Genomic DNA, 25874 nt, shown 5'->3' with positions numbered 1-25874 from the left:
ACAGAGGAAGAACTTACTATATTTTACAGAGGTCATTATGAGGGTGATTTTTATAACTGTACCCAGGTTGGGAAGGCAGCTTCTATGTGTTTATATCCTGGGGTGATAAAAAGTGACTCCAGCTTGTAGAACACTATTTTACATGCTCAGGTAAACTGTTATGAGATTGCTTCAGCATGTACACACCTAAAAGTACGCTCTTAAAAAGCAGCTATTGCTGTTTTGCAACATACACATATTCTCACTTCTATAGCGCTACAAGGCATACGCAGCGCTGTTCACCATCCATTAAAAGACAGTCCCTGCTCAAAGAGCTCACAATCTAAATAGGACAGGCAAAAAGACAGAACAACTAAGAGGTAAGGGAATTAAAGAGGGGGGATAAAAGGGTACAGGGCAAGTGAGTAGTGGTTAGGAGTCAAAAGCAGTGTCAAAGAGGTGGGCTTTTAGCCTGGACTTGAAAACAGCCAGACGGGGCTAGACGTAAAGGCTCGGGAAGTCTATTCCAGGCGTGAGGAGCAGCGAGATAAAAGGAACAGAGTCTGGAATTAGCAGTAGAGGAGAAGGGGACAGACAAGAGATATTTAGCCACAGAACGGAGTACCCGAGGGGGGGCGTAGGGAGAGACAAGAGTGGAGAGGTACTGGGGAGCGGTAGAGTGAATGCACTTGTAGGTCAGTAAGAGAAGTTTGAATTGAATGCGGAAACGGATAGGAAGCCAGTGAAGTGACTTGAGGAGAGGACTAATGTGAGCATAGCGACTCTGGCGGAAAATAAGTCGCACAGGAGAGTTTTGGACTGATTGAAGATGTTATGGCCACTCCTATTAGAGCAGCAAGTAGGTCCCTGGAGTAGCCTAGTGGTTGGTGAAGTGGGCTGTATAGAAGGGGACCCAGGCCATTTAGATCATCAGCACAGCAAAATCACCTGATAGTTACCCACTTATAGGAAGACTGCCCTTGAGACTAATAGATACTCTAATTTTGCAGTATAAGGTCCAGAATTATGGACTAAGTTGCCCACCGAATTAAGGGCCCTGAGTTATAGGCACATTAGCATCTTTAACGTGCATTAACCATGCATGCTCGTTAACCGTGTATGTGCCTAATAGGTGCGTTAAAAACGCTGACACACTTTAGTAAACAGGGCCTTTAGACTGCAACCTTCTTTGCTGGCCTTAAAACTTTTCTTTTTAAAGATGCCTTTGGCTACGCCTTAGCAGTGATTCCTGACTGCTCTTAAAAAGCAGCTATTGCTGTTTTGCAACATACACATATTCTCATTGGTGCAGAAAGGGTGGGATTGGTACTTATCTGCAGTCTCATAGCACCACATACACACACAACTATGCCTGCCTCAGAGCAGGTATTAACTGTGGGCGTCTTTTACTAAGGCATGCTCACATTTTTAACGCGTGTTCAAATTGTGGGTGCGCTAAACGTTAGAGACGCCAGTGCATTCCTATGGGTGTCTCTACACGTTTAACACGCCCACAATTTGAGCGCGCGCAAAAAGCGTGAGCGTGCCTTAGTAAAAGACACCCTATGTGTGGGAGCTTCTGGATAGGCTGCAGTATAGAGGCACATCTGGGGTTTTTTTTAAAGTCAATATATACATTGGAATGCCTTGACATTCTAGGCACTCTTTCTTAAAGTTATTCTCTATATGGGCTGTGATTAAATTTACTCGGACCTTTTCTACTACATGAATTCTGACTAACCTGCAAGGGTAAATTTACACTGTTCCATTTTGTATATGATATTTTTAAAAAGAGAGCTTAAATTATTAAATGCACAGTTCAATGTAAACAGTTCAACCAATATAAACATTACATAGTTATTTTATATGCAGGTTTCTGAAATATTCTGTTTATGAAAATTGTAAACATATTTTTTTCTGTTTCTAAGGTACTTATCAGCTTGTAGATGTTGGACGCACATTAAAAATTTTCCAGGAATTGTTACAAGGAGTCTGTTACATACATTCTATGGGAGTCATGCACAGAGACCTTAAGGTAAATGGGAAAAATTCTCATTGACAACAAAAAAACTAAAGGAAAACAGAAACCCAACAAACTCTCATTGGTGCTTTGGTGTAGCCAGTCTGCAAATCAACTCTGACATACTTTTGCTTAGTAACATATATGACCAAATTCTATACCTGCACTATTCTTTAAACAACGCTGTTTATAGAATATGCTTAGCTCCAGGATCGGCACCTAACTTTAGACACAAATATTTACACCAAGTAAGCCTGGTGTAAATCCTTTCATCTAAATTAGGTGCGAATCCCCCTTATTTTATAACAGCACGCAAAATTTGTAGGAAAGCCTCTGACCCACACCATGACTCTCCTATGGTCCTGCTCCCTTTTTGGTGGCGTGCTTAAAATTTATGCGCAGATCCCCGTGACCAGAAATGCATGTGTAAATTTCAGTTAATGTCAATTAGTGTGGATAATTATTAGAAACCAATTATCTGCATGTACAATTTTAAGCGCCATTTATAGAATTTTGGAGATCTTGTAAAATAAGGCTTATAACATTAAGTAAAAAAGATATTTTTATATATAGGTACTTTTCCTTTGTAATTTTAGGGATGGTATGGACCAGTAGCTGTATATTCGCACCCCAGCTCCTCCTGGGTCTTTTGTAATACTCTATACTACTTAGTGGGGCCCGGCAGCGGACAGCATTCCACTTTTGAAGTGGCATCACATTTTCAAATATAAATAAACTTTCTTCTGTATGTGTATAATGCTCTATGATAGCCCTGTACACTTAAACATTTCAGCATATTTGATTTTTCAGATTTGGTATGCTCAAAGAGGTTTTGTTAAAATTTGGACAAGTTCTTTTGTGCAATAACTTAACTGTCTGTATTAGTAAATTTTTTTGATGATTTGCTTTTTTATGAAAACACATAGATCCATTGTTTTGTTTTCATAGAGTCAGACAAGATAAAGCGATACAAAGAATTATGGCAAAAACAGATAGCTAAAAATAGTGTATCATCCTCCAGACAAATACAGTACCAATTGGTTGTGTTTACCAACCTGAATGGAAAAAGTGAACAAGATCTTGTGAGCCCTGCCCCTATAAAAGGCACAGTGTAGCCCATGCTTACTGGTATTCTCTGTCTCCAGCAAATAATGTTGGACATAAGTTCAGAGCCAGCTGCACAGTATCTGGCAGTGGCGTAGCCAAGGGTGGGCCCAGGCCCACCCACTTTGAGCTCAGGCCCACTCAGTAGCAGCACACCTATGATGTGTCTGGCAGGGACCCCAAGCCCCACCAGCCAAAAACTCTCAACAACTGCATACCTTGTAAATAGCAGATCTTCACCTGCAGCGAGCAGCAACTGATACATGCTGTGGGGCCAACATGAGCAGTGTGTACTAGTTACTGCTCACTGCCAATGAAAATCTACTATTTAAAAGGTATGCCGGGGGGGGGGGATGTTTGAGAGACCATATGGCATGCAGGCGAGAGAGGGCGAGACCATATCACTTGTGGGACAAGGCGGAGTTCTTCTGCCCGCCCATCTTGGGCCCAGGCCCACCCAAAATTGGGTGTCTGGCTACGCCCCTGGTATCTAGTGGGAGTTGCTGCTGGGCTCAGTTGGAGAATTGATATCCAAGTCGAGCTTTTTAGAGGTAAAAGCCAAGGTGCAGGCTTGGAGGTTACCTGAAGTCCAGGTCCCTCTCCACATCTTCAGTGTGGTCTGGTGCTTTCCTTCTCCTCCATAGCCCAAGAAGAAGCATTTAAAAAAGAAATTGAAGGTAAGAGAGCCGGGGGGGGGGGGGGGGGGGACACGTAGCTGTAAGAGGGACACAGTATTATTCTGGTCGGGCATTGGGGCATCAGGAGGGAGCTGCTGTTTGCAGCCCCTTGGAAGCCAGCTCTATTCTGTTCCATGTTGGGAGTGGCACCAGCAGGGGCCACAAGTGAAGTGGTTCAAGTGTGCTGGAATCATACCCCTCTGTGAGGGAGAATGCAGGCAGGAACTGAGAGTTCAATGTGTTTGGCACCAGCAAGATGGGAGGCAGTGATGGGTTGATTGCAGGTAGCTTGTGAAGGACTCCCATTGTGGTAGCTATCGGAACACAGCAAGTCAATGCAGTGCCTGCTTTTGTGGAGCAGTGTTGTGGACTGATTGAGGCATTTCAGCATCCGAGGTTTACCCTAGGAGAGGGGAAGATCTTTCAGCACCTCTGTTTGGAGAGTGGAACTGCCTTTCAAGGCAGTATGGAAGGAGCTGAAAATGCAGAAGTGGTGGCTTTTTTGGAACCTTCACCCTTCAGACTGGCAGCACTACTTCCACTCCTCTGGATGTAGGTGCTGTGGCCAGAGTTTGGTGGTCCAGGAGGATCCACTACAGTACTTGAGGCAAACTCCTAGTCATAGCTACAAGAAGGCATCTTTCCTCTGTTGTTCATCAAATGTTCACACTTAGGAAGTCTCTGGGAACCCCAGGTGGAGTCATTTTGGGCTTCCCTGAAGATTCAAGGGCTGAAGGCTCAGAGACGTTTGCATTAAGTCAAAAGGCGTCCTGTCTAAAACCCTGAGGAAAGTGGGACATGCAATTAATACCATCCAGTGGGGATAAGGAACACCAGTGGGGCTGATAGGGACTTTGCTTTTGGATCCTTTGGAAGAGGAAGAACTTTTGATGGTGGAAGGGGATGACCCTTTGGTAGTTTGGCTCTTTTGTATAGAAGAGCTCTGGCTGTCCTTATGAAGGCTATGAAGGTGTTTAGCACCTTAGATTTGTCAGTTCAGGAGCCTGGACTTTAGGGGAATCCCACCATGGCGGCCATATGTAAGCCCATGAAGGCTTTCCCAGATCACCAAGAGGTTCATGCTATGATAGCAGTTCAATGGGACAAGCTATGGGAAAAAAATGTCCTCTAGTTCCCAAGGAGACGGAAGAGCTAAGGTAGCCAAAGATGGATACCTTGGTGACTGCTATAACTAAGAAAACCACTTTCCTCATAGAGGGTAGAGTGGTTTTGAAAGATTTCTATGATATGAAGCTGGAAACCATCCAGAAGCAGGCTTTTTGAAGTTATGTCATTGAGGCTCTGAGCAGTTGTTTGCAGTGTCTGTATGCCCAGAGCATCTCTTTGCTGAGTTCAGTAGGGACAGTTGGACATCCAGGAGAATGAGGACTGAAGTCGGAGAAGATTGATTTGCTCGGAGGAAAACTTGATGTATATAGCAAATAAGAACATATGAATAGCCATACTGGGTCAGACCAGTCCAGTATTTCCTAGATGAATTTGAGCTCCTGGGCCAATCAGAGCCCAGAACAACAAGTTTTAAAAATTGCTGGCCACATCACTGCAGGTTACCACTTAACCGTGTTAGAGAGGGAACAATCATTTCTCTGTAACAGCTTTAAACATAAACATGCACCACCTGCTGGCCAAACTAGAGAAATACACTTTAAGAAATAATTGGTACAGTTTACAGGCTTAAAACCCACTGTTTTGTTACAGAAACCAATAACCTACATTTAAAAAACACACAGAATTTGCTTGGAATGCACAGTGAGTTTAATATGTTTTGCAGAATAGTTTTGGACCCCCTAGGAAATGATATCCTGTTCTCTCAAGTCTCATCAAATACATGGATGTCATTCTGAAGAGCAGTACTTTGTAGCTGCTTAAGCTGTAGTGATCCTTTCAGATAAGGAGAGAAGTCTTGGTAATTGTACACAAACTCATATATTGTTAGTGGAAGGACTTGTTTCAAGCAGTATTTGTATTTCTCTCCATACATTCTTCTAATTGAGATCCTGCAGATATCTTTCAGTGGCGTTACTGCTTGAGATAACTGTATCAAAAAGTCTTTTTGCTTTTGAAATTCTGGATTTCGAAGCCCAGAGGGTAAAACACCTATATTATTAGTTAATTTTAATGGATAGGAAAGACTTAGCAACTTGCTAAACAGCGATAAATATTTTAGGTTGGGTTGGTGATCAAGAAACCAGAAAATGGGAGATTCTCCAAATTTTGTTAAGGAGTTGACGTTTGCTTCAAATTTTAGGAGAATGTCTACTATTTCCTCTCTCCCTCCAAAGCATGCTCCATGAATGGCTGCTCGTCCTTCTGTGTCTTGGGCATTTACATTTGCTCCATTCATTAAGAGTAACTGGATACAGTCTATATCTGCGCATAAGGTCTTACCTCCTTTAGTTGAGGCAGTGCACACGGCAAGCGATAGAGATGTATTCCCAGTCCGTGGAACAGTACAGTTAACATCCGCTCCATGGGAGATTAATATTTCTGTCATTTCCTTGCTTAGTATGCCTGCAGCCATGTGAAGGGGTGTCATACCATAGCGATCTATGGCATTTACTTTGGCTCCATTATGAGCAAGAATAGAGATGGCTGTGAAGGCTCCATAGCGTACAGCCAAATGTAGTGGTGTTTGTCTGTTGTCACAGTGCACTTCTGCATTGACTTGATTGCTATATTTGCACATGACCTGAAGGCATGCTTCAGTTTGGCTTTGCATAGATGCCATGGCTCTCTCAAATTTGTTCTTTGGTTCAGTCCAGCTAGTAGTAATATTTGGCCAGTGTTCGATTATTAAGTGAAGTGCTGTACGTCCTTTCATGTCTCTGGGAAAAAAAAGATAATAAATTAATGGAAATTTAAATTAAATCTTGCTTTTATAGACATGATAGTTGTTTGAGGTGGTACGGGTTAGTCATACTTATGAAGCAGAGATGTTCACCTAGTCAGATTGGGATGACATATTAACAGTAGCCAGTCAGTAAAGAGGCTTTCCTTTCCCTTCCCTTTAAAAGAAAATATAAAATACATAGACTAGCAAATGTCCCAAAACACTTTGACATGCCCAGAGTATTCCCACCGTGCTTGATGACTCTGGTGCTCCTTTGACTGCTGGTGCTGCCTCCTGACTGCTTGGTTCAGTGGATCCAGAAGAGAATTGGGTCATAGCAGATGGAAGGAAGGGGGCAACAACACTGTATTGTAGGGTGGGGCAGGGTGTGAATGCTGGGGCCTCAAAAATGTTGTGTCTGCAGAGGCCTTCTTGTCCCAGTACCACAGGGGAAGTTCCATGGCCAAATATAGAGGAGTAGCCTAATGGTTAGAGTAGTGGACTGAGACCCAGGAATCCCACTGTAGCTCCCTGCGACCTTGGGCAAGTTTTTTAACCCTCTTTTGCCTTAGTTGCAAACTTAAGGCTCCTTGTACTAAGCCGCGATAGTGATTCCTAAGCGGCAAATGTGACGAAGCCCATAGGACATGAATGGGCTTCGTCGCATTTACCGAGCCAGGAGTCATGATGCAGCTTAGCAAAAGGAGCCCTTAGATTTTGAGCCTTCCAGAGACAGGGAAATGTCTAGTATACTTGAATATAACTTGCCTTAATTTACAACTGAAGAGATGTGAGCCAAATCCAAGTAACTAAAATAAAAAAATACTGTTTCTACTTTGCTGCCAAGTAATCTAACTTCTATTATGAGCTGGGGGGATAGTTCCATGGACAGTTATGGGAAGGACAGCTAAGACATTTTTCTTTGTCTGCAACTGTCCTATTACAAATAAATTTTTCTAAAATTTAACTTGTAGCTAATAAAATGACCAATTAAACATTTGTCATACATGGATTATTGAATGGAAACTTATTCTAAAGTGGCATTAAAAGAAGAGGGAGGTTGCTTGCCTGCTGACCCTTATTTTTTGTTTTGTTTGGGGTTTTTGTGTTGTTTCTTTTATTTCTTATTAGTTTGGATATGGGTTATTTTTTAAATCTTAAAATGGACTAGTAGCCATTCACCTTTGTTGTATTAAGGATTGCCTTTCTACTCCAAGCAGAATTAAGCTGTGTATAAGAGACACTGCTCATTAAAACACCTGAAATAATATTAAGTAAGATATCTATTAGGGCTGCATTGAATTTAAAAATTGTAATCAGGATTAATTGAACATCTACATTTTTTAAAATCGCGATTAATCACACTTCCCAGGTACAAAATAAGTACCTGTATATAATGTGTGAATCGCTTTGATTGTAACCACCGAAAGGCAGTATATCAAATCCCATCCCCCTTCCCTTCCCTAAAGGACTGATTAATATCCCACCCGCCCTCCAGATCCAACATATCTCCCTTTCTCTTCTTTCCTCTTCCCCCAGGTCTATTATCTCTTTCTCTCTCCCTCCCTCCTACTATTCAGCATCTTATCCTCTCCCTTACCTCCAATCTCATGAGTAGCAACACAAAGTTCTTTTCGTGTCTGCTGGAGCTTACTGCTTTGGCAGTAACTTCCACTGGTGACCCCTACAGTTCTGTTTGCAGGTCTGTAGCACACTCCACTCCCCCCACTCAGGGTTTGGCATCTGCCCTCTCTCAGTTCCCCTCTTCTCCCTAGTCTTTCTTCAGCTTGGTCTGCTGGGCCTGACAGTGGCTGCCTATGGCAGGTCTGAAGCTTTCCCTCTGACCCATCTCACCCATGCAAAACAGGAATTGATATCAGAGAAGGCAGAGTGGGCCAGAGGGAAACCTTTGAAGCAGCAGGCAGCATATGTGCAACACTGCTGCTCCTGGGGACCAATAGAAGACCATTTGTAAATTAGGCTGACGTGCATTCTGAGGACAGGGGTTGGGAGTGGAAGAGAACAGGAGGACGAGGAGACAGGAGATGCTGCAGTATGATTAAATTCTTTTTTTTTTTTTTTTTTTTAAGCGGCCAGTCACGATTAATGCATTAATCGCATAGTTGCCTGCAATTAATTTGCGGCCTTAATATGTATGGATTTCTTCAGTATATCAATATGCATCTCGAGGCGTTTTGATTTTGAATGGGATCGATATCTTACCTAACATCTGGGTCGGCCCCAAATTCTAATAAACACAGCAAACTTTTCTGTCTTCTATATGTAGCAGCTAAATGAATGGGAAGGACAGAGAACCCCTGCACAGAACAAAAAAAGCAGAGGCATGTGTTAATTTTTTTTGTTCAGTAAATTGTGTACACACAATTGGATCTTTTTCTCATACTGAAGTATGTGTAGGTGTCAGTATGTTTTCTTTAAACGGCTCTGATGTCAAGTGTGCTGTTAAGCAGATTGGTTTTACCAGATTACCAAGATGCTTTATGCTAAGCAGAAAACTTACCCCCCCCCCCCCCCTTAAAAGGTGTAGACAACCTGTGTGAAAATTTTGTTTTCTCTAGGCTGGTAAATTTTGTCGAAGAGTACCTTGACCTGCTATATTTACTACTACTTATCATTTCTATAGCACTACTAAATGTATGCAGCGCTGTACAGTGGACATAGAGACAGTCCCTGCTCGACAGAGCTTACAATCTAATTAGGACAAACAAACAGGACAAATAAGAGCTAAGGGAATTACAAAGGTGGGAATGATAAAACATGGGTACTGAACATGTGAGTGAGGGTTAGGAGTTAAAAGCAGCATCAAAAAGGTGGGCTTTTAGCCTAGATTTGAAGACGGCCAGAGATGGAGCTTGACGTACCGGCTCAGGAAGTCTATTCCAAGCATATGGTGCAGCAAGATAAAAGGAACAGAGTCTGGAGTTAGTAGTGGAGGAGAAGGGTGCAGATAAGAGAGATTTACCCAGTGAACGGAGTTCCCAGGAAGGCTAATATGAGCATAGCGACACTGGCGGAATATAAGTCATGCAGCAGAATTTTGAACTAAGGGTAGAGAGGTGGCTTAGTGGGAAACCTGTGAAAAGCAAGTTGCAGTAGTCTAAGTGAGAGGTGATAAGAGTGTGGGTAAGGGTTCTGGTAGCGTGCTCAGAAAGGAAAGGACAACTTTTGGTGATATAAAGAAACAACAGGTTTTAGCAGTCTGTTGACTATGTGCAGAGAAGGAGAGAGAGGAGTCGAAGATGACCCCAAGGTTACGAGCTGATGAGACAGGGAGGATGAGAGTGTTATCCACAGAGATAGAGAATGGGGGAAGAGGAGAGGTTGGTTTAGGGGGAAAGATAAGAAGGTCAGTCTTAGTCATGTTTAGTTTCAGATGGCGGTGAGACATCCAAGCAGCAAAGTTAGATAGGCAGGCTAATACTTTTGCCTGGATTCTTGCTGAAATTTCTGGTGTGGAGAGGTAGATCTGGGAGTCATCAGCGTAAAGGTGATGCTGAAAACCATTGGATGAGATCAGAGTACTACTAAATATATACATTGGGGAGTAAGGAAGAAATAAATAAAAGAACCTTGTGCACATCTCTGAATACACCTTGGAATCTTTACAACAATTTTAGATCTGATATATATGAAAGCAGTATGTAAATCCTTGTTTTAAACTGATCTTTTTCAGTATAATTTGTATCCTGTTAAAAAGATTCAGAATATTGGGCTGGCGACTTCTAACATACAATACAACTTAGCAGTCTATGAGGCTCATTTTCAGAAAGAGAAAAATGTCCAAAAAGTGTCATAAAGCAGAATTTGGACGAATATTTTCTGAAACCGTCCAAATCATACTTTCAAAACCTTTTTATAGATGTTTATCCATGCAATTCGTCTGCAGTGCATCCAAAATCACAAGGGGGTGTGTTGGGGCATTTCGAAGACGGGATTAGGGTGTACATAACACTTGGACCATTTTACATCCATAATGGAACTATCCAAAACATCTAGGGTGAAAAACGTCAACGTCTTGGTGTAGACCTGTTTTTATAACAAATAAGACACAAAAGGTGCCCTAAATGACCAGTTGACCACTGGAAGGATGACCCCCCCTCCCACCATCAAAAAATGTGAATAAAATAGTGCTCACCAGCCTCTACGACAGTCTCAGATGTTATAGCCGGTTCATTAGAACAGCTGCAGATCCCTCGAGTAGTGTAGTGGGTGTAGACAGATGGACCGAGGCCGATACCTCCCCCTACCTATTACACTTGTGGAACTGTGAGCCCTCCAAACCCACGTTACCAACTATAGGTGCCCCCTTCACCCATAAGGGCTGTTGTAGTAGTGTACATTGGGGGTAGTGGTTTGGTGTGTGTTTTGGAGGGTTCAGCAGACAAGGGAGCAACAGTGAGTGTGTGTACCTGGGAGTATTATATGAAGTCTACAGCAGTGCCCCCTAGGGTGCCCCATTGCTCTCCTGGGATGTCTGGGTACCCAGTCTGCTAAAAATGCTGGTCCCTCCTACATCCCAATGGCTTGATTTTTGTGCATTTTTTAACTTGTGTGTTGTTGGGGGGGGGGGGGGTTCTTCGAAAATGGCCTAAAAGATAAACGCACAAGCACAAAACCTTGTTTGAAATGGTATTTTCAAAAAAAAAAAAAGATGTTTTCTTTTTGAAATAGTTAAATTTGCTATTCGGATTTGGGACGTTTAGGCCAACTCAGACTTTCAAAAATACCCCTCGTTGTGAAATTTGATGTTTTTAATTTCCTTTTGTATAGATATAGCCCTTTTCAGCCTTCTTTCCTTAAATAATTTAGTAGCAGCATACAATTACCTGAGGCCACGGTGGGAAACGCAGACAATCTTCCCAGATAGTAATTGCCTCATTGACAGGATGGTTTGGAGTAAAGTTTGATTGTATCACAGTCCCCTTTCACAATAGCTTCATGTAATTTTGCATGGATATAATTTAGTTCCAGGTTGCATTTGCACATGTTTTCAGTAGGCACAGCTTGGTCGTGACAGGATTGTCTTGCACATCTTTTAGTTATGTTGCCCATGTTGTGAAAGCTACTTTTTGTACTTGAGTTACATAAGGGGGGAAATAGTAAAAATCTGCTTCAGCAGGTCAGCTCTTTGTGATGTCATATGTTGAGTTCTAGAATGATCTTGAGAGTATTTGATTTGAAGGTACAGTTTGTCACTACAGCTGTTGAGTTGTACACCTCAGAGCTATATGAACTGGTGGATTATGATATATATAATGTATGTGACAAGCTAAATTTGTTTCTTTAGTCTCCAAAATTTGTAATGCTGTTTCTTAACTGATCCTATGTGAAAGAATAGCAGATCTAGAAAAGGGGATGAAATGGCTTCCTTACAAAAAAAACACTGCTCAACTGGTGAAGAAGGCTTTCTATCTTTGAGAAGATGACTGAGAAGAGTTAATGATAAAAGGCATATAAAATAACGAGTGGGTATAGAAAAAAGTTGAGAGACAATATCTATTTCCGTTTCTAGAAGGGATAAAGGATACTACAAAAAAGTAACTAATAGGATATTTCATACAAATTCTAGAAATTGTCTCCCACCCCCGTCAGTGCATAAATAAATTAAACGATGGAATTTGCTACCAGAAAAATATGGTTGAAGTTGTTAATTTTATCTGAGTTTAAAACTGGTTTGAATATAGCTCTGGAGGTAGGTCCACTAACCATTAATGCTTACTAAGCTTGATTAATAATAATTAAAAAAAAAAAAAAAACAAGAATACACAGTCAACATAGTATTTGGAACAGTGATTCCCAAACCTGTCTTGGGGGAACCCCAGCCAGATTTTCAGGATGTCCACAATGATATGCAGATAATTTGCATACCAAGGAGGCTGACTGGCTGGGGTTTCCCCAGGACAGGTTTGCGAATCACTGATTTAGAATTTCAACAATGGAATGTACATAGAGAAAAGCAATTAGCAGACTGCTCAGCCTTTCAACCTCAGAAAGAAAGTGTAACAGCTCCCCCCCCCCCCCCCCCCACAAAAAAAAAATGTTAAGAGGCCTAAGTTACATTATAACTATGACCTGCGTCGTAGTCCCTCTAGGAGCTTGTTCTAGAGAGAAAGGGCTAAATTGCCAAAAGGTTTTCCAGGCAGCTCTAACTGAATGGAGGTAGAGGAGGGTAGGGTTAGAAGGTTACCCAGAGAAGACAAGTGGCTGACTAGGAGACTAAGGATGAGAAATCTTTGTTAATAAAGGGGATTGCTAGTATAAAAAGCATAGGGTGTTAAAAGCAGAATGTTGAACTGTATTCTAAAGTCACAGAGAGCCAGTGGTGTGAAAAAAAGAAAAGTGGCATATTTCTCTGCAGTGGGCAGGAGCCAGAACCATTGTATTTTGAAACAGTTGTAATCTTTCGAGAGACACCTGTTTAAACACCATTATACAGTGTGTTGTATGACTAAGCAGCATCAGAAAGTAGGTATCTCAAAAATGAATTGTATCTAAAATTAGAAATAAGGACCAATGAGTTAATAACCTGAAGGATGAGAGTGACGTTAGTGAGTTTAAAATTCAAAAATAACAATTACCCTTGAGAGAATTTGCACAAGAGTTCTGAAAATTCTGTGCCAATATTGAAAATGCTGTATACTTTTATTTGTAATTGTCTTTGTTTGTTAAAAATTCTCCCTCTCACCCATACTTTTCCTTCTTTATGTTCCACCTTCCGCAGTTTTTTTCTTTTCTGGTGGTAGGGTCACCCCCGTCAGCATTCTGTGCCCCTTGTTCAGTTCTCTCTCTCCTAACCCTCAGCAGGTCCCTGCACATTTTTCCCCTCCCAGCACATTCCCCACTTCTCCTATTTCTCCCCTTCCCCAGGTGCTTACACCACACCCACTCCCTTTTCACCCCTCCTCATATACCCTTTCTCTTCCTTACCCCCATGCCACACCACCTTGCAGTTTTCTCCAGCCCCCAGCTTTCTGTCTCCACTACCCTATGGCACACGCCTCTATTTTGTCAGCTCCCTACCTCAAAGCACTCAACTCCCCTTCTTAACCTTATCCAGACCCCAATAACACACACACCTTCTGGAATATTCTCCAACCCCTTGCCCATGGCACATAACCTGACCTCCAGTTTTCTCCACCTCCATCTCTCCCCTGATAAAACAATCACAGGTGCACATTGAGCCAATGTCCTCCCCCTTTGGTATCCCGGGCCTGACTGTTCCTTTGAACTTTGTGGGCCTCAGTACAGCTCCATGGTTCTAAGGAACAGTAGAGACCAAGGTGGCAGAGGAGGAGCCATTATCACTCCTCTTACTCACTGCAGGGAAGGAGGCTGAGCCACTGATTCATTTTTCAGTGCGCCTGTAAAAAAAAGGCCTTTTTAAATTTTTTGCCGAAAATGTGATATGCAGCAAAAAATTGGTGTGCATCCATTTGTATCTGAGACCTTACCGCCACCCATTGACTTAGTGGTAAGGTCTCACCCGTAATCGTCTACGCGTGTAGAAGGACAATTACCGCCCAGTTCCACTGCGTGCAGGAAAATAAAAATGAATTTTCCAGGCGCACATAGCAGACCCGCGTAAAAATCGAAATTACCACCCGGACCATGTGGTAGCTGGGCGGTAACTCCAAATTACCGCCCTGAGCTATCTAACCTTTGCAGCTGTTCTAACTGCTACCACAGAATTTACGTAGGTGAGGTATTTTGTGCAAATTCTGGCATTGCACAGTCGAGCAGAATTCCTCGGCAGGAATAAGTAATGCACCGGCTTTAAGGTGAGTTTTTGTTAATCTATAACCTTATATTGGGAAGTACTTAGATGCTGCTGCCTATAAGACCCCTAAAATTCTGCAGTTATTCTGTTTCCATCTTACTTGACCTTCATGGACAAGAGCAGTTAGTCTTGGCTAACTATACATGACCTCAGCTCCATCTGCCTCTCTGTCCTCATAAAGCTTGAACTACAGTTAAGACTCTTTATAATCGTTTACCTCTATTATCATCTCAGATGGTCCAGAACACAGTGAGTCAAACAGAGTTAATTTCAGTGTTAAGGACTTTCCATACTGTTGAACTGTCCTATTGACCAAGATATATTGGTCGTGCACAGTCTATAGTTTTGACCTCAGAGATGAGAACATTTTGAAAACTGATTGAGAAGTATATTATATTTTGTCTTGGTAAGAGAAGATCAAGGTAGTGTCTTGACCACTACAGTTTATCTACATTGTGAGATCACCCCAGACTTTGCTAATAGTTCCACATATGTGTTGAATATTTTATAACTTTATCTAGTTTTAGTTATTTAAAAATATTTATATTCCACACATCTCCAAATCTGGGTCGAGTTACACCACCTGCACGATAAATATAATAATCATATACATTTATAGTTTAATATTTTTGTTATTGATGACAAGTCAAAAGCAATACATTAAACCAGTTAAATGTACATTATTTCAAAAATCAGATCTTATTGTGTAAATGCAGAATAAGATTTTTTTATTTTTATTACATTTGTACCCTATGCTTTCCCACTCATGGCAGGCTCAATGCGGCTTACATGGGGCAATGGAGGGTTAAGTGACTTGCCCAAAGTCACAAGGAGCTGCCTGTGCCTGAAGTGGGAATCGAACTCAGTTCCCCAGGACCAAAGTTCGCCACCCTAACCACTTAATAAGTTTATCCTCTTTATCCTACCCTGAACCCCCAGTTCTTACTATTCATAGAAATGTTTTGGTTAGTAAAATGTATGAGAAACATCCCAGTCCTTCATGAAACATTTTTACTGTCTCTTCCCTCCTCTCCCTCCCTCGTCAGTCATGAAAATAACTACCCCTCATCCCTACCGCCACCCTCCCCTTGTCAGGCTTTCTGCATTACTCATCTCCCGAAGACAACATCTAATGATCCCCAAAGCCATAGGGGCCTGATCTCTTATGGCCCCTAAAGCAACAAACATGTAAAGGAGATGAAGGTGCCATAACTGTATCCCATCCCCTTCAATCACATACATTTAAAATAATAACATAAATATGAAATCTGATCATATGTAACATCTGACAGTCTGAGTGTACTGTCAACATCTCATCTAGGGAAAACTTGTACAAAATAATACGCTTTGAGTATTTTTCTGAAACCTAAATAAGGTGATGTATTGCGAACTGTGTCCGGTTGAGATTCCATAAAGTTGGTCCAGCAATTCTAAAGAGAGACTCTCGTTAGATAGTAAGCTTAATTAACTTAAACTTGGGTCTAAAGTATCACATACCATGTAAAATGAGTTTATCTTGTTGAGCAGACTGGATGGACCGTACAGGTCTTTATCTGCCGTCATTTACTATGTCACTATCAGGCTCATTTTCAAAAGTGGAGGAGTAGCCTAGTGGTTAGTGCAGTGGACTTTGATCCTGAGGAACTGAGTTCAATTCCCACTGCAGCTCCTTGTGACTCCTGGCAAGTCACTTAACCCTCCATTGCCCCTGGTATAAAATAAGTACCTGGATATATGTAAACCGCTTTGAATGTAATTGCAAAAACCTCAGAAAGGCAGTATATCAAGGCCCATTTCCCTTTCGACATAAATCAGAAGACGGACATCCATCTCCCAGAGACGTCCAAATTGGTATAATCGAAACCCGATTTTGGACATCTCCAACTGCAGTCCGTCGCAAAGACGTCCAAATTTCGAGGGGGCATGTCGGAGGCGTAGTGAAGGCGGGACTTGGGCTTGCCTAACACTTGGACGTCTTCACCCATACCTGTTTTTTTTACGAATAAGACACAAAAAGATGTTGAAATGACCAGATGACCACCGGAGGCAATTGGGGATGACCTCCCGTTACTCCCCCATCTTGTTTCGAAAATACGGTCCCCCCCCCCCCCCCCCCCCCCCCCCCCCCGGATTTGGACGTTTTACAAACGTGTTCAAATCCAAACATAGACGTTTCTTTCGAAAATGCCTTTCCACGTATGGTAAATGACCGTACTTCCAGCAATCTTTTAGTAGCAGATTGTAATGGGCGCAATGGGTTGTAAATTGTCAAAAGAGAAGAAATACAAGATGGAGCGTAAATCATGCTTTAAATATCAAAGTAAGAATCTTAAAATAAATCCTGAACTGAATAGGTAACCAATGAAGTTGAAGGATAGTATGTACAAAATGAGGAATGTTGCATAAAAAGCATCAGTAGCATTCTGCACTAGTTGAATAGCATACAGAGATTTCTGATACTGGGTATTGGGCTAGATGAACCACCTGACCTAGTATGGCTATTTTTACGATATTAAGCTTTGGATGGGGAGAACTGTAGTTAGACTGTTTTTTATTTCTGTTGGCAGCGCAACATTGGTTCCTGGTAGTCTACTACATTAAGTTCAAGATTCTGAAGCTCAAACGCTGTGCTTTGCATTCTGACCAGCCCCTGTTTCTAGCAGATTCACTCCTTAGGTCCCACTCTAGAAATCTCCATTCTTCACAGGCATCTAGGATAAGGCTCAGACATACCAAGTCACATGCATTTGGCGTGTGACACATGCATTGGGCCCCATTCTCCAGCTCACATGCCAAAGCCCTCTCTTTTCATGCATTCGTGAGGAGGGAGCTTTGGCATGATCGGGCAGCAGCAATCACCCAATCCAGCAGTTCCCAAACTACATTGCCACTGCAACAGGCAACGTGCAGGAAATGCCTCAAAATACAGCCAGCTGCCATCAGCCCTAGCTCTCACCCCCAGTCCCACTAAGCTGGATGACAGTAAAGGAGACAGTGCTGCTATAGGCTTTGCCGGTACAGATCCTGCCCTCATTCTGAAGTTGCTTCCTGTTTTTGAGGGGTGGGACCAGAACTGGCAGAGCCTATGGCAGCACAGGCAAGAGGGAAAGCCCCGCAGCTTCTGTCTCCTTTATTGCTGTTCAACAATTGTATGGGGAAGGAGAGATGTGAAAACCATGGAAGGAGGGAGAGAAGGTAAGGCAAGAGGGAGATGAGGGGGATCGAAGGCAGGGGAAAAGATGTGAGAATGTGAAGGAGGAAAGGAATGATGAGAGGGCTGTAGATAAGAAAGAGGAGGGGAAATAAGAGATAAAAGGGGAAAGAGGGTGATTAGAGGAGGGGTGACAGAGAAGAAATATAAGGGATAAAGGATGTGTGGTAGGAGCAGAAGGGAGGGCATTATGTGAGGGTTGGGGAAGGCTGAATGCTGGGTGAGGAAGAGAGGAGAAGGAATGGGAGAAAGGAGAGCATGATACAGAAAGTACCAAAGGGAAACAAAACAAATACAGGAAATAAGTGAACAAAAGAAGAAAAATAGCCACAAGACAGAACCAGTGAGAAAGATGAAAGAATAGAATAGATAATAGGAAACTTAGAAAGTAAAGAGGGAGAGGAAAAATAAAAAGGAAATGGCCGAAACTGGCCAGTGGGATTCTTTATGACTAGAAGTCCCTTGTAACTTATAGTGTCTCTTATAGCTTATTTCAAGGTGTATGGGGAGGGGGATATGATTATGATGTATGGAAATGTCACTTTGGCTTGCCTTACTCCATTCCTAGCAAGCTTCCCTCTTGTCACCCCAAGTATTTCTGTGTAGACATGCCACTGTGCAACATATTTTAAGATCCCCCCTCCCCCCCTACAAAATTGTGGCTGGCTGGCTGGCTGGCAGGGGATCCCCAAACACTGCTAGCTGAAGAGGTCTGCTGCCCAAGGCCTGAACTCCATGCTGCCTGAACAGCAAGCAAATTGGTGGCAGACGTCAGCCACCAACACTGTAATTCCTATGCATGTGCAGTTCATGTTGAGCTGAGCATGAATGAGAGTTCCAGTGTTGGTGGCTGAAGCTTGCCGCTGATTTGCTTGCCGATCAGGCAGCATGGAGCTCGGACCTTGGGCATCCCCACCTGCTAAAGTAGGACTCAACACCATCGGGGTGAGGGGACCTGAGAGGAAAAATGTGTAGCCTATGGGCACCCCGAACAGAGAAAGTTTGGGAACCATTGCACAATCACGGCTGGCTGTGAACTTTCACAATACTACCGTAAGAGGTCGCAGCTGCCATTTTGAGCCTCTGAGCCGGCATGGGCTACAGCAACTAGGGATTGCTACTGCCCAGCCTAGTACCCTAGACCACCAGTGCATTGTGATGGGGGAGAGGTGCTGCATTGCGTGGCAAGGAGGGAGAGGTGCTGCATCGGAGGGGGGGGGGGCAAGGAGAAGAGAATGGTGCTAGACAGGGAAGAGAGATCCAATGAGGGGGGATAAGGAAGAAAGAAGGCACAGAGAGGGAAAGAGGTGCTGGAATTTGGGGAGGGAGGGAACAAGGAAAGAGAGAAGTGCCAGTACCTATGGAAAAAGAAGGAAGAGGGAGAAGTGCTGGTCCAGTAAAGGAGATACAGAATAGGTGTGAGAGAAGAGAGAGGAACACTTGCTGGACCTTTTTTTTTGGGGGGGGGAGGGCAGAGAGAGAGGAAGAGATGCTGGCCAGGAGAGAGAGAGACAGGAGGGAAGGAAGAGAAAGAGAGACTGGCACGTGGGGGGGGGGGGGTGAGGGGGAATAGAGACACCGAGATGGGAGATGCGTAACATGATGGGAAGACAGGTTATGCTGGTTCAGATATATGGGAATGCAGAGAGAAGATGTATGGTAGATATGAAGAGAAAAGAAGTGCCAAGTGGACAAGGAGACTGGCATGACAGTTAAGAGAAGACAGAGGAAAGCAGAAACCAGAGACTAGAAAAGTAAAATGACCATACAACAAAGGTATAAAAAAATCATTTTATTTTCTATTTATTGATTGGAATATGTCAGTTTTTGGCATGTGCATCTGCCAGAACTAGTTTTAGACATGGCTTGGGCCCATCCCAGTCACTGGCCTTCAATCTCCAGCATTGGGATGGGCCACCCATGGTGTCTCTGAAGGCTTGAGTTTTCTGCTTTGCCTTTTTTAGCCCCTTCCCCCTGGTACTCCTTGTTCCTGTTAATATCAAAAGCATTTATTACCTAAATTTAAAAGGTCTTAACTCTCTTCTTTGAACAAGCATTTGGGCAGGTATTAGCATGAGTGTTGCTGTTTGTGTTGCTTGTAATGCTTTATTGTGTACTGTTACATCCTTTTCATTTTGTACACTGATTTGATGGTCTAACCCAAGTGTGATATCAGATAAACTTAACCTTGAACCTTTTTGGGTTTCTGCCAGGTACTTATGACCTGGATTGGCCACGATTGGAAACAGGATACGGGGCTAGATGGACCATTGATTTGACCCAGTATGGCTATTCTTATGTTGAACCTTGAGTGAGGAGGAGTGGGATTTCTGGCAGTATAATTGGTTTTTGAGAGTCCGTTTTTGTTTATTTGTTAAGTCTGTTGTATCCTGTGGTGGATCAAGTTTTTTTTTTTTTTTTTTTTAGATTAAAAGCCAATTAATATGCTTTACAGTTCAAATGGTGAGCCAACAAGTTTATTACATAAATAAAATAAGTTGTCCAGTACCAGTTTCTACATGACTTTTGAGAGAAATGGCAGGTTTGAGACTGAATGGTAATGAAAGACTAAGGAGGGTTTAAGACTAAATTTTTCAGCAGCTGTTATATTCTAGCCTCCTTTTAGCAATCAGGAATTTATGGTAGACGGCTTAGCTGTGTGGGTTTCTTTTTTTTTTTTTTTTTATCAACCAAGATGGCATAGGATCAGATAATGATGTGGAGGAATTGAGGGAAAGAAGAATGTTTGAGGGGAGAGTTGGGTACCCAAGGGGAGAAGGAAGAGCTTGGAGTGAACCTCAGCTTAATTTCATTAAGTCCTGGGAACGCGTCTGCTGGGAAATGTGCCATAGTGTCCCATTAAGTTTGCACTTTACAGCTTGTTAGTATCCGATGGGTGCTTCCAAGCAGGGGCAGTAGAATACCATCTTTTTTGAAAGGAGGGAGTGGTAGAATTGCAGATAAAACCAGATTCATCCCCTGCCATCTCAAGCTTTCTAATTGTGGGACAAAAATTTGGGCAGTGGCCCCAGTAGTTCACCTTACTCTGCCTGTGCTTCCGAATTATGTAGACTGTCCTCTGTCAGAGACAGGATGCTGGGTTCAATTATTCATTATTTTTTGCTTATGTTTCCTGTGGTGATAAATTACTTGATATGTCAGAAAAGTGGTTGAATTGAGTGTCCAATATGTACATGTACTTTGCTTAGTAAGTCAGAAAAATAGGCAAATAGGGCATTATTCTGAGTTTAGAAAGTTGTTAAAGACCTTATTTTTCCAGAAATTTCTCTCTTAATTCATTGATTTTTTTTTATTTTTTTTTTTTTACATGTATTTTTCTGAGACTGTGACTATCTGTTGTATAATTGTCTGGAGAATTCTCTTTCTCTTGATTGTTATCCACTTAGAACTTGTTGATTGTAGCGGGCTATAAGATCTCAGTGTAATGTAATGTGATGTGATAATGCCCTGTTAAATTCAGTACAGCAAAATCTGTGCTTTAAATCTATTTTTATTTTTAAATGACTTATTCCTGCTTATCTGAAAATGCTAACTTTATTATGTTGCAATATTATTGTGTGCTATTGTGTACTAAAGTGTAATTTATTTGAGGAAAAAGATTTTGTTGGATATGTTACAAGAATGAAATGAAATTCATTTAATATTTGTTTTCAGCCAAGAAATGTTTTCCTACATGGCGCAGATCTTCATGTACGAATAGGAGATTTTGGCCTGGCCTGCAGAGACATTATACAAGAAGACGCAAACCAGTGGCTACAAGTAGATAAGACTAATGGTAATAGCATGTTCTCAGTAAAGCTGTATTGTGGACTTAACAATTTGGGGCCCAGTCCAAACAAGTGTAGAGGGATACACACTGATGCTCACATGTATCCAAATACTTTCCCCCCCTAAGGCCCCAATATTTATAATAGTGCATATCAATAGAAATCAAACAAAATAAAACATGGAAAATAATAATAGTGCATAGAAATGAAGAACCCCTTACCTCACGGATGTCCTCTAATGGCAATAATGTTTTTAAGGGAACTGTTAAGAGTGAGAATGTGTGAGAGAGAAAGAGTGTCAGAGAGAGAGACAGAATGTGTGTATGTATCTGTCTGTGTAAGAGAGTGTAGTGTGTGTCCCGTGTGCACCAATTATGCTCTCTCCTGCATTCATCCATACGCAGCAAACGTCCTCTGTGCCCTGTGCCCTGCCCCCTTCATCCATCCATATGCAGCATCTCTCCCCTGCCCCCTCCATCCATCGTAGCGCAGCAGTCCTCCTCTGTCCCTTGCCCTCCCCCCCCTACATGTGCATCAACTCTGCATTCTCCCCTGGTCTCTCCTCCATCCACCCATATCCAGGACCCCCCTCCCTCCATCTCTCTCCCCTCTGAGTTCCAGGCCCCCTCCCTACCTCTCTCTCTCTGTGCCGTCCAAGTTCCAGGCCCCCCTCCCCTTTGAGTTCCAGGACCCCCTCCCCTTTGAATTTCAGGACCCCTTCCCCTTTCAGTTCCGGGATCCCCTCCCTCCCCTCCCCTTTGAGTTCCAGGATCCCCTCCCTCCCCTCCCCTTTGAGTTCCTTGATCCTCTCCCTCCCCTCTCCTTTGAGTTCCTTGATCCCCTCCCTCCCCTCCCCTCCGAGTTCCAGGACCCCCATTCTCATTCGAGTTCCACACCCCTGTGCCTCCCTCCCTCCCCTTCGAGTTCCAGGCCCCCCCATCTCTTCCGACTTCCACGCCCCCGTTCCTCCCTCCCTACCTCTCTCTCTCTCTCTCTGCCCTCCAAGCATGACCTGTCCTCTGGCAGCCCCTCACCTTCCTTAGTGCTGGCTGTATTTAAAAATTCTTACCTTGGGGTGCAGCACTTCAACCTGCCTTCGCATGTATCTCAGCTCTGCCTCTGGTCCCGCCCTCATTTCCTGTTTCCGGAAGGGCGGGACCATAGCTGAGACACATGCGAAGGCAGTTTGACAGCATCTGTAGAAGATACAATGCAGCCAGTGCTGGGCCTTGAGCAACCATGCATGCTTTCAAGGCCTGTCAACTCCCATCCCCTCCATACATAAGAGTGGAAGCTGGCAGGCTTTGAGCATATATGGATGCTAAAGGCTAGGCTCTGGCTGCCATGCATCTTCTATAGATGCTGACTGTCATGTCAGCAACCCAGATGAAGGGAGGCAAAATGCTAAACACCTTGCAGAAGAAGGAGGGTGGGAGAGAGATGCCGGAGACTGCTTGTGCTGCTTCGTAAATTGCACTACCCTAGGCAAATGGGCCAGCCCTGAACTCTCATCACTGTGCAAGTTAAGTGAAGGCAGCTTCTGGCAGTAAAGTTTTATAGTGGAGCCAGGGCCTGTGTACAACAACCCCCCCCCCCCCCCCCCAATTCCAGCACTGTGTTCATCTTTCCCCCCCCCCCCCCCCCCCCCCCCCCATTGGTAACTGAAGGCAAGCTTTATTAACTTGTGTTAGGCATTAACATGTGTTATTTAACATAAGTTCAGGTGCAATAACATGCAGAGTGTGATGTAACTTGCCCAAGGTATGTCAGGATTTGAACCTTGGTTTCCCTAATTCTTAGCCTGTTGCTGTCACCACTATGCTGCTACTCTTTTCCATCTCATAAAAATGTAACATGCCTTGCATTACCTTTTCTGATTTCTAGGTTCAGCACATACCTCAGGAGTAGGTACTTGTCTATATGCTGCACCAGAACAGTTGCAAGGATCTCACTATGACTTCAAGGTAATGGTAATTGAGAGAGAAGTATTGTACAGTTTCTCACATCTGATGCCTTATTTATTGAGTTTAAAAATTTGCTCTTAATTTTGAATGTGGTATATATCATTCAGTGTAAAAAATGTAACGAAGGATGCTATATTGGAGAAACAGGCCAGATGCTTAAGACAAGATTCAATTTACATAGACATCACATGAACAATACAGCCAGCCAGTAGGGCCCCCACCCCGGTGGGACAGCACTTCACAGAACCAGGACACTGTACCAGTGATTTCACAGTAAGAATACTGAAAGGTAACTTTAAAACCATACAAGAACGTAAGACCTTTGAAGTCAGAATGATTGAATATTTTAACACCCAACAGAAAGGACTTAACAAGGATCTGGGGTTCCTAGCCCATTATAAACCATAAAGCTGTATGTCTCTGTTGATCACCCCACCCCTCACCTATCCACACCCATCCTGTTAGAATATCAATGATATGCTTCCATATCATCAAGCTGATCAATCCATAGACTGGTGGGTTGTGTCCATCTACCAGCAGGTGGAGATAGAGAGCAAACTTTTGCCTCCCTATATGTGGTCATGTGCTGCCGGAAACTCCTCAGTATGTTCTCTATCTCAGCAGGTGGTGGTCACACACAGCAGCAGCTCTGGCTAGGCCTCCAAGCCTAATTCTTAGGTTTTGTTGAGTGCCTGGGGTTGAGGGCTCTTTTGAGCAAGTGCAAACCTGGTGGTGCCAGGTCCCTCCTTTTCTCCCCCCTCCCGCTGGCTCCGTTAAAAAAAAAAAAAAAAAAAAAATTTTTGAACGTCCTTAAAGGCGTTTATTTCGACGTTTATTTAAACGTTTATTGCAGCTACTCACTGGGACACCAGGTCGTTACAGCTCGGAGCGGCAAGCAGGTAATTTTTACCTTTTTATAGCGGGCAGGGGGTTCCCCGATTCTTCTCCTCGTGGCATATGGCGTCGGAGGGCGAGGGCGCAAAGAGTCGCTCCCCGGATCGCTTGAGCGCTTCTAGAGGGGATGCGGGGGTCTTAAAGCCTGATTCGCCCTTGTTGGGTGACAGTTTCGTGACCGATGAATGTCCTGGTCCTTCATCCGGCGTGGCGGTTTTTCCCGCCATAAACGCCCATCCCCCGCTCCTCGCCTCCGCCATCTTGGCCGGCCACGCGGCTCGGACGGCTTCTTCTTGGGCCGCCCTTGAGGTTGGAGACATTAATGCCATGAACGCCCTTAATTTGGGCGACGGCACAAAAGCGGCTAAAGTTAAGCGCCGTTCTTCCCGCGCGGCTCCTTCGCGGAGTGTCGCGCCGGACGCCATTTTGGATGCGCAGCATGTCTCTCCCCCGCTCTTGCGAGCGCCGGTTGAGGGTGCGTCTAGGGCTGTAGCCCAGGCTGCGGAAGTGCACAGTCTGGGGGGTTTCTCCCCCGAGTTTGTTTTGCTGCTGCATCAGGCCTTCCTTATGCAAAACGCTGCCCCTGCTCCCTCGTCTGGTAAAGAGGTTGAGGTTTCCAGAGGTAAACGCCCTCGGGTTGATTCCCAGGCCTTGGAGGACTTTGTCTCCTCCGATGTAGATGAGGGCAGCGTATCTGAGTTCTCCCAACGGTCCTTTGCGGATTCCTTGGAGGAGACGGATCCCCGCTCGGATGGAGCGGATGACCCCTCTGCAGCGCGGCTTTTTAGCTCAGAGGATTTGCCCAACCTGTTGATACAGGCCATGGACACTTTGAAGATTTCCTCTCCGGAGGACGTCTCTCCCTCAGCCCCTGTTGGCTCTGCCATTATGCTGGGGACGAAGCGCCCGCCTAGAACCTTCCACGTGCATGATGCCATGCACACCTTAATTTCGGCTCAATGGGATGTCCCTGAAGCGAGCCTTAAAGTGGCTAGGGCTATGTCCCGCCTCTATCCTTTGACTGAAAGTGAACGTGAGGCCTATCTGTGGCCTACCGTGGATTCTTTAATCACTGCGGTGACTAAGAAAACGGCGTTGCCGGTGGAAGGTGGCACGGCCCTAAAGGACGCCCAAGACAGGAGATTGGAGGCGGCCTTAAGGTCGTCCTTTGAGGCGGCTGCTTTAAGTTTGCAGGCCTCAGTTTGCGGCTCCTATGTGGCCAGGGCGTGCCTGACTATGGTGCAGCGGGCTTCCCCCTCGGATCATTCCTTGAGGGCTGATTGGCCGGCCCTGGAATCGGGCTTAGCCTATTTGGCAGACTTGCTGTATGATGTCTTGAGGGTCTCAGCTAAGGGCATGGCTCAGACAATCTCTGCGCGGCGGTGGCTTTGGCTGAAACATTGGTCTGCTGACCACGCCTCTAAATCCCGCCTGGCTAGATTGCCTTTTAAAGGCAAGCTGCTCTTTGGGGTCGAGCTGGACAAAATCGTGACCGATCTCGGCACGTCTAAGGGCAAGAAGTTACCAGAGGTCAGGGCTCGGGCTAGTACTCGTCCCGGTACCTCCAGAGGACGGTTTCAGGAAGCCC

General features: G+C 43.9%; 2 protein-coding genes across 2 annotated transcripts in view; one reads left to right on the top strand and one right to left on the bottom strand.

Moving 5' to 3' along the window:
- Window positions 1–25874, top strand: part of EIF2AK1 (eukaryotic translation initiation factor 2 alpha kinase 1) — a 92280-nt gene that overhangs the window by 46878 nt on the left and 19528 nt on the right. The window contains exons 11-13 of the mRNA XM_030212960.1: window positions 1908–2014; window positions 21316–21436; window positions 23313–23392. Coding sequence (XP_030068820.1) covers window positions 1908–2014; window positions 21316–21436; window positions 23313–23392 — 308 coding nt within the window. The remainder of the gene's footprint in view (window positions 1–1907; window positions 2015–21315; window positions 21437–23312; window positions 23393–25874) is intronic.
- Window positions 5612–11638, bottom strand: ANKRD61 (ankyrin repeat domain 61). The gene is given in 5 exon segments (XM_030211960.1): window positions 5612–6626; window positions 8855–8949; window positions 9839–9858; window positions 11499–11551; window positions 11553–11638. Coding segments are annotated over 5 exon segments (1269 nt in total).

This window comes from Microcaecilia unicolor, chromosome 8 (genome assembly GCF_901765095.1).
Source record: "Microcaecilia unicolor chromosome 8, aMicUni1.1, whole genome shotgun sequence".
NCBI classification, from domain to species: Eukaryota; Metazoa; Chordata; class Amphibia; order Gymnophiona; family Siphonopidae; genus Microcaecilia; species Microcaecilia unicolor.
This window is presented reverse-complemented; position numbering and strand designations above follow the sequence as displayed.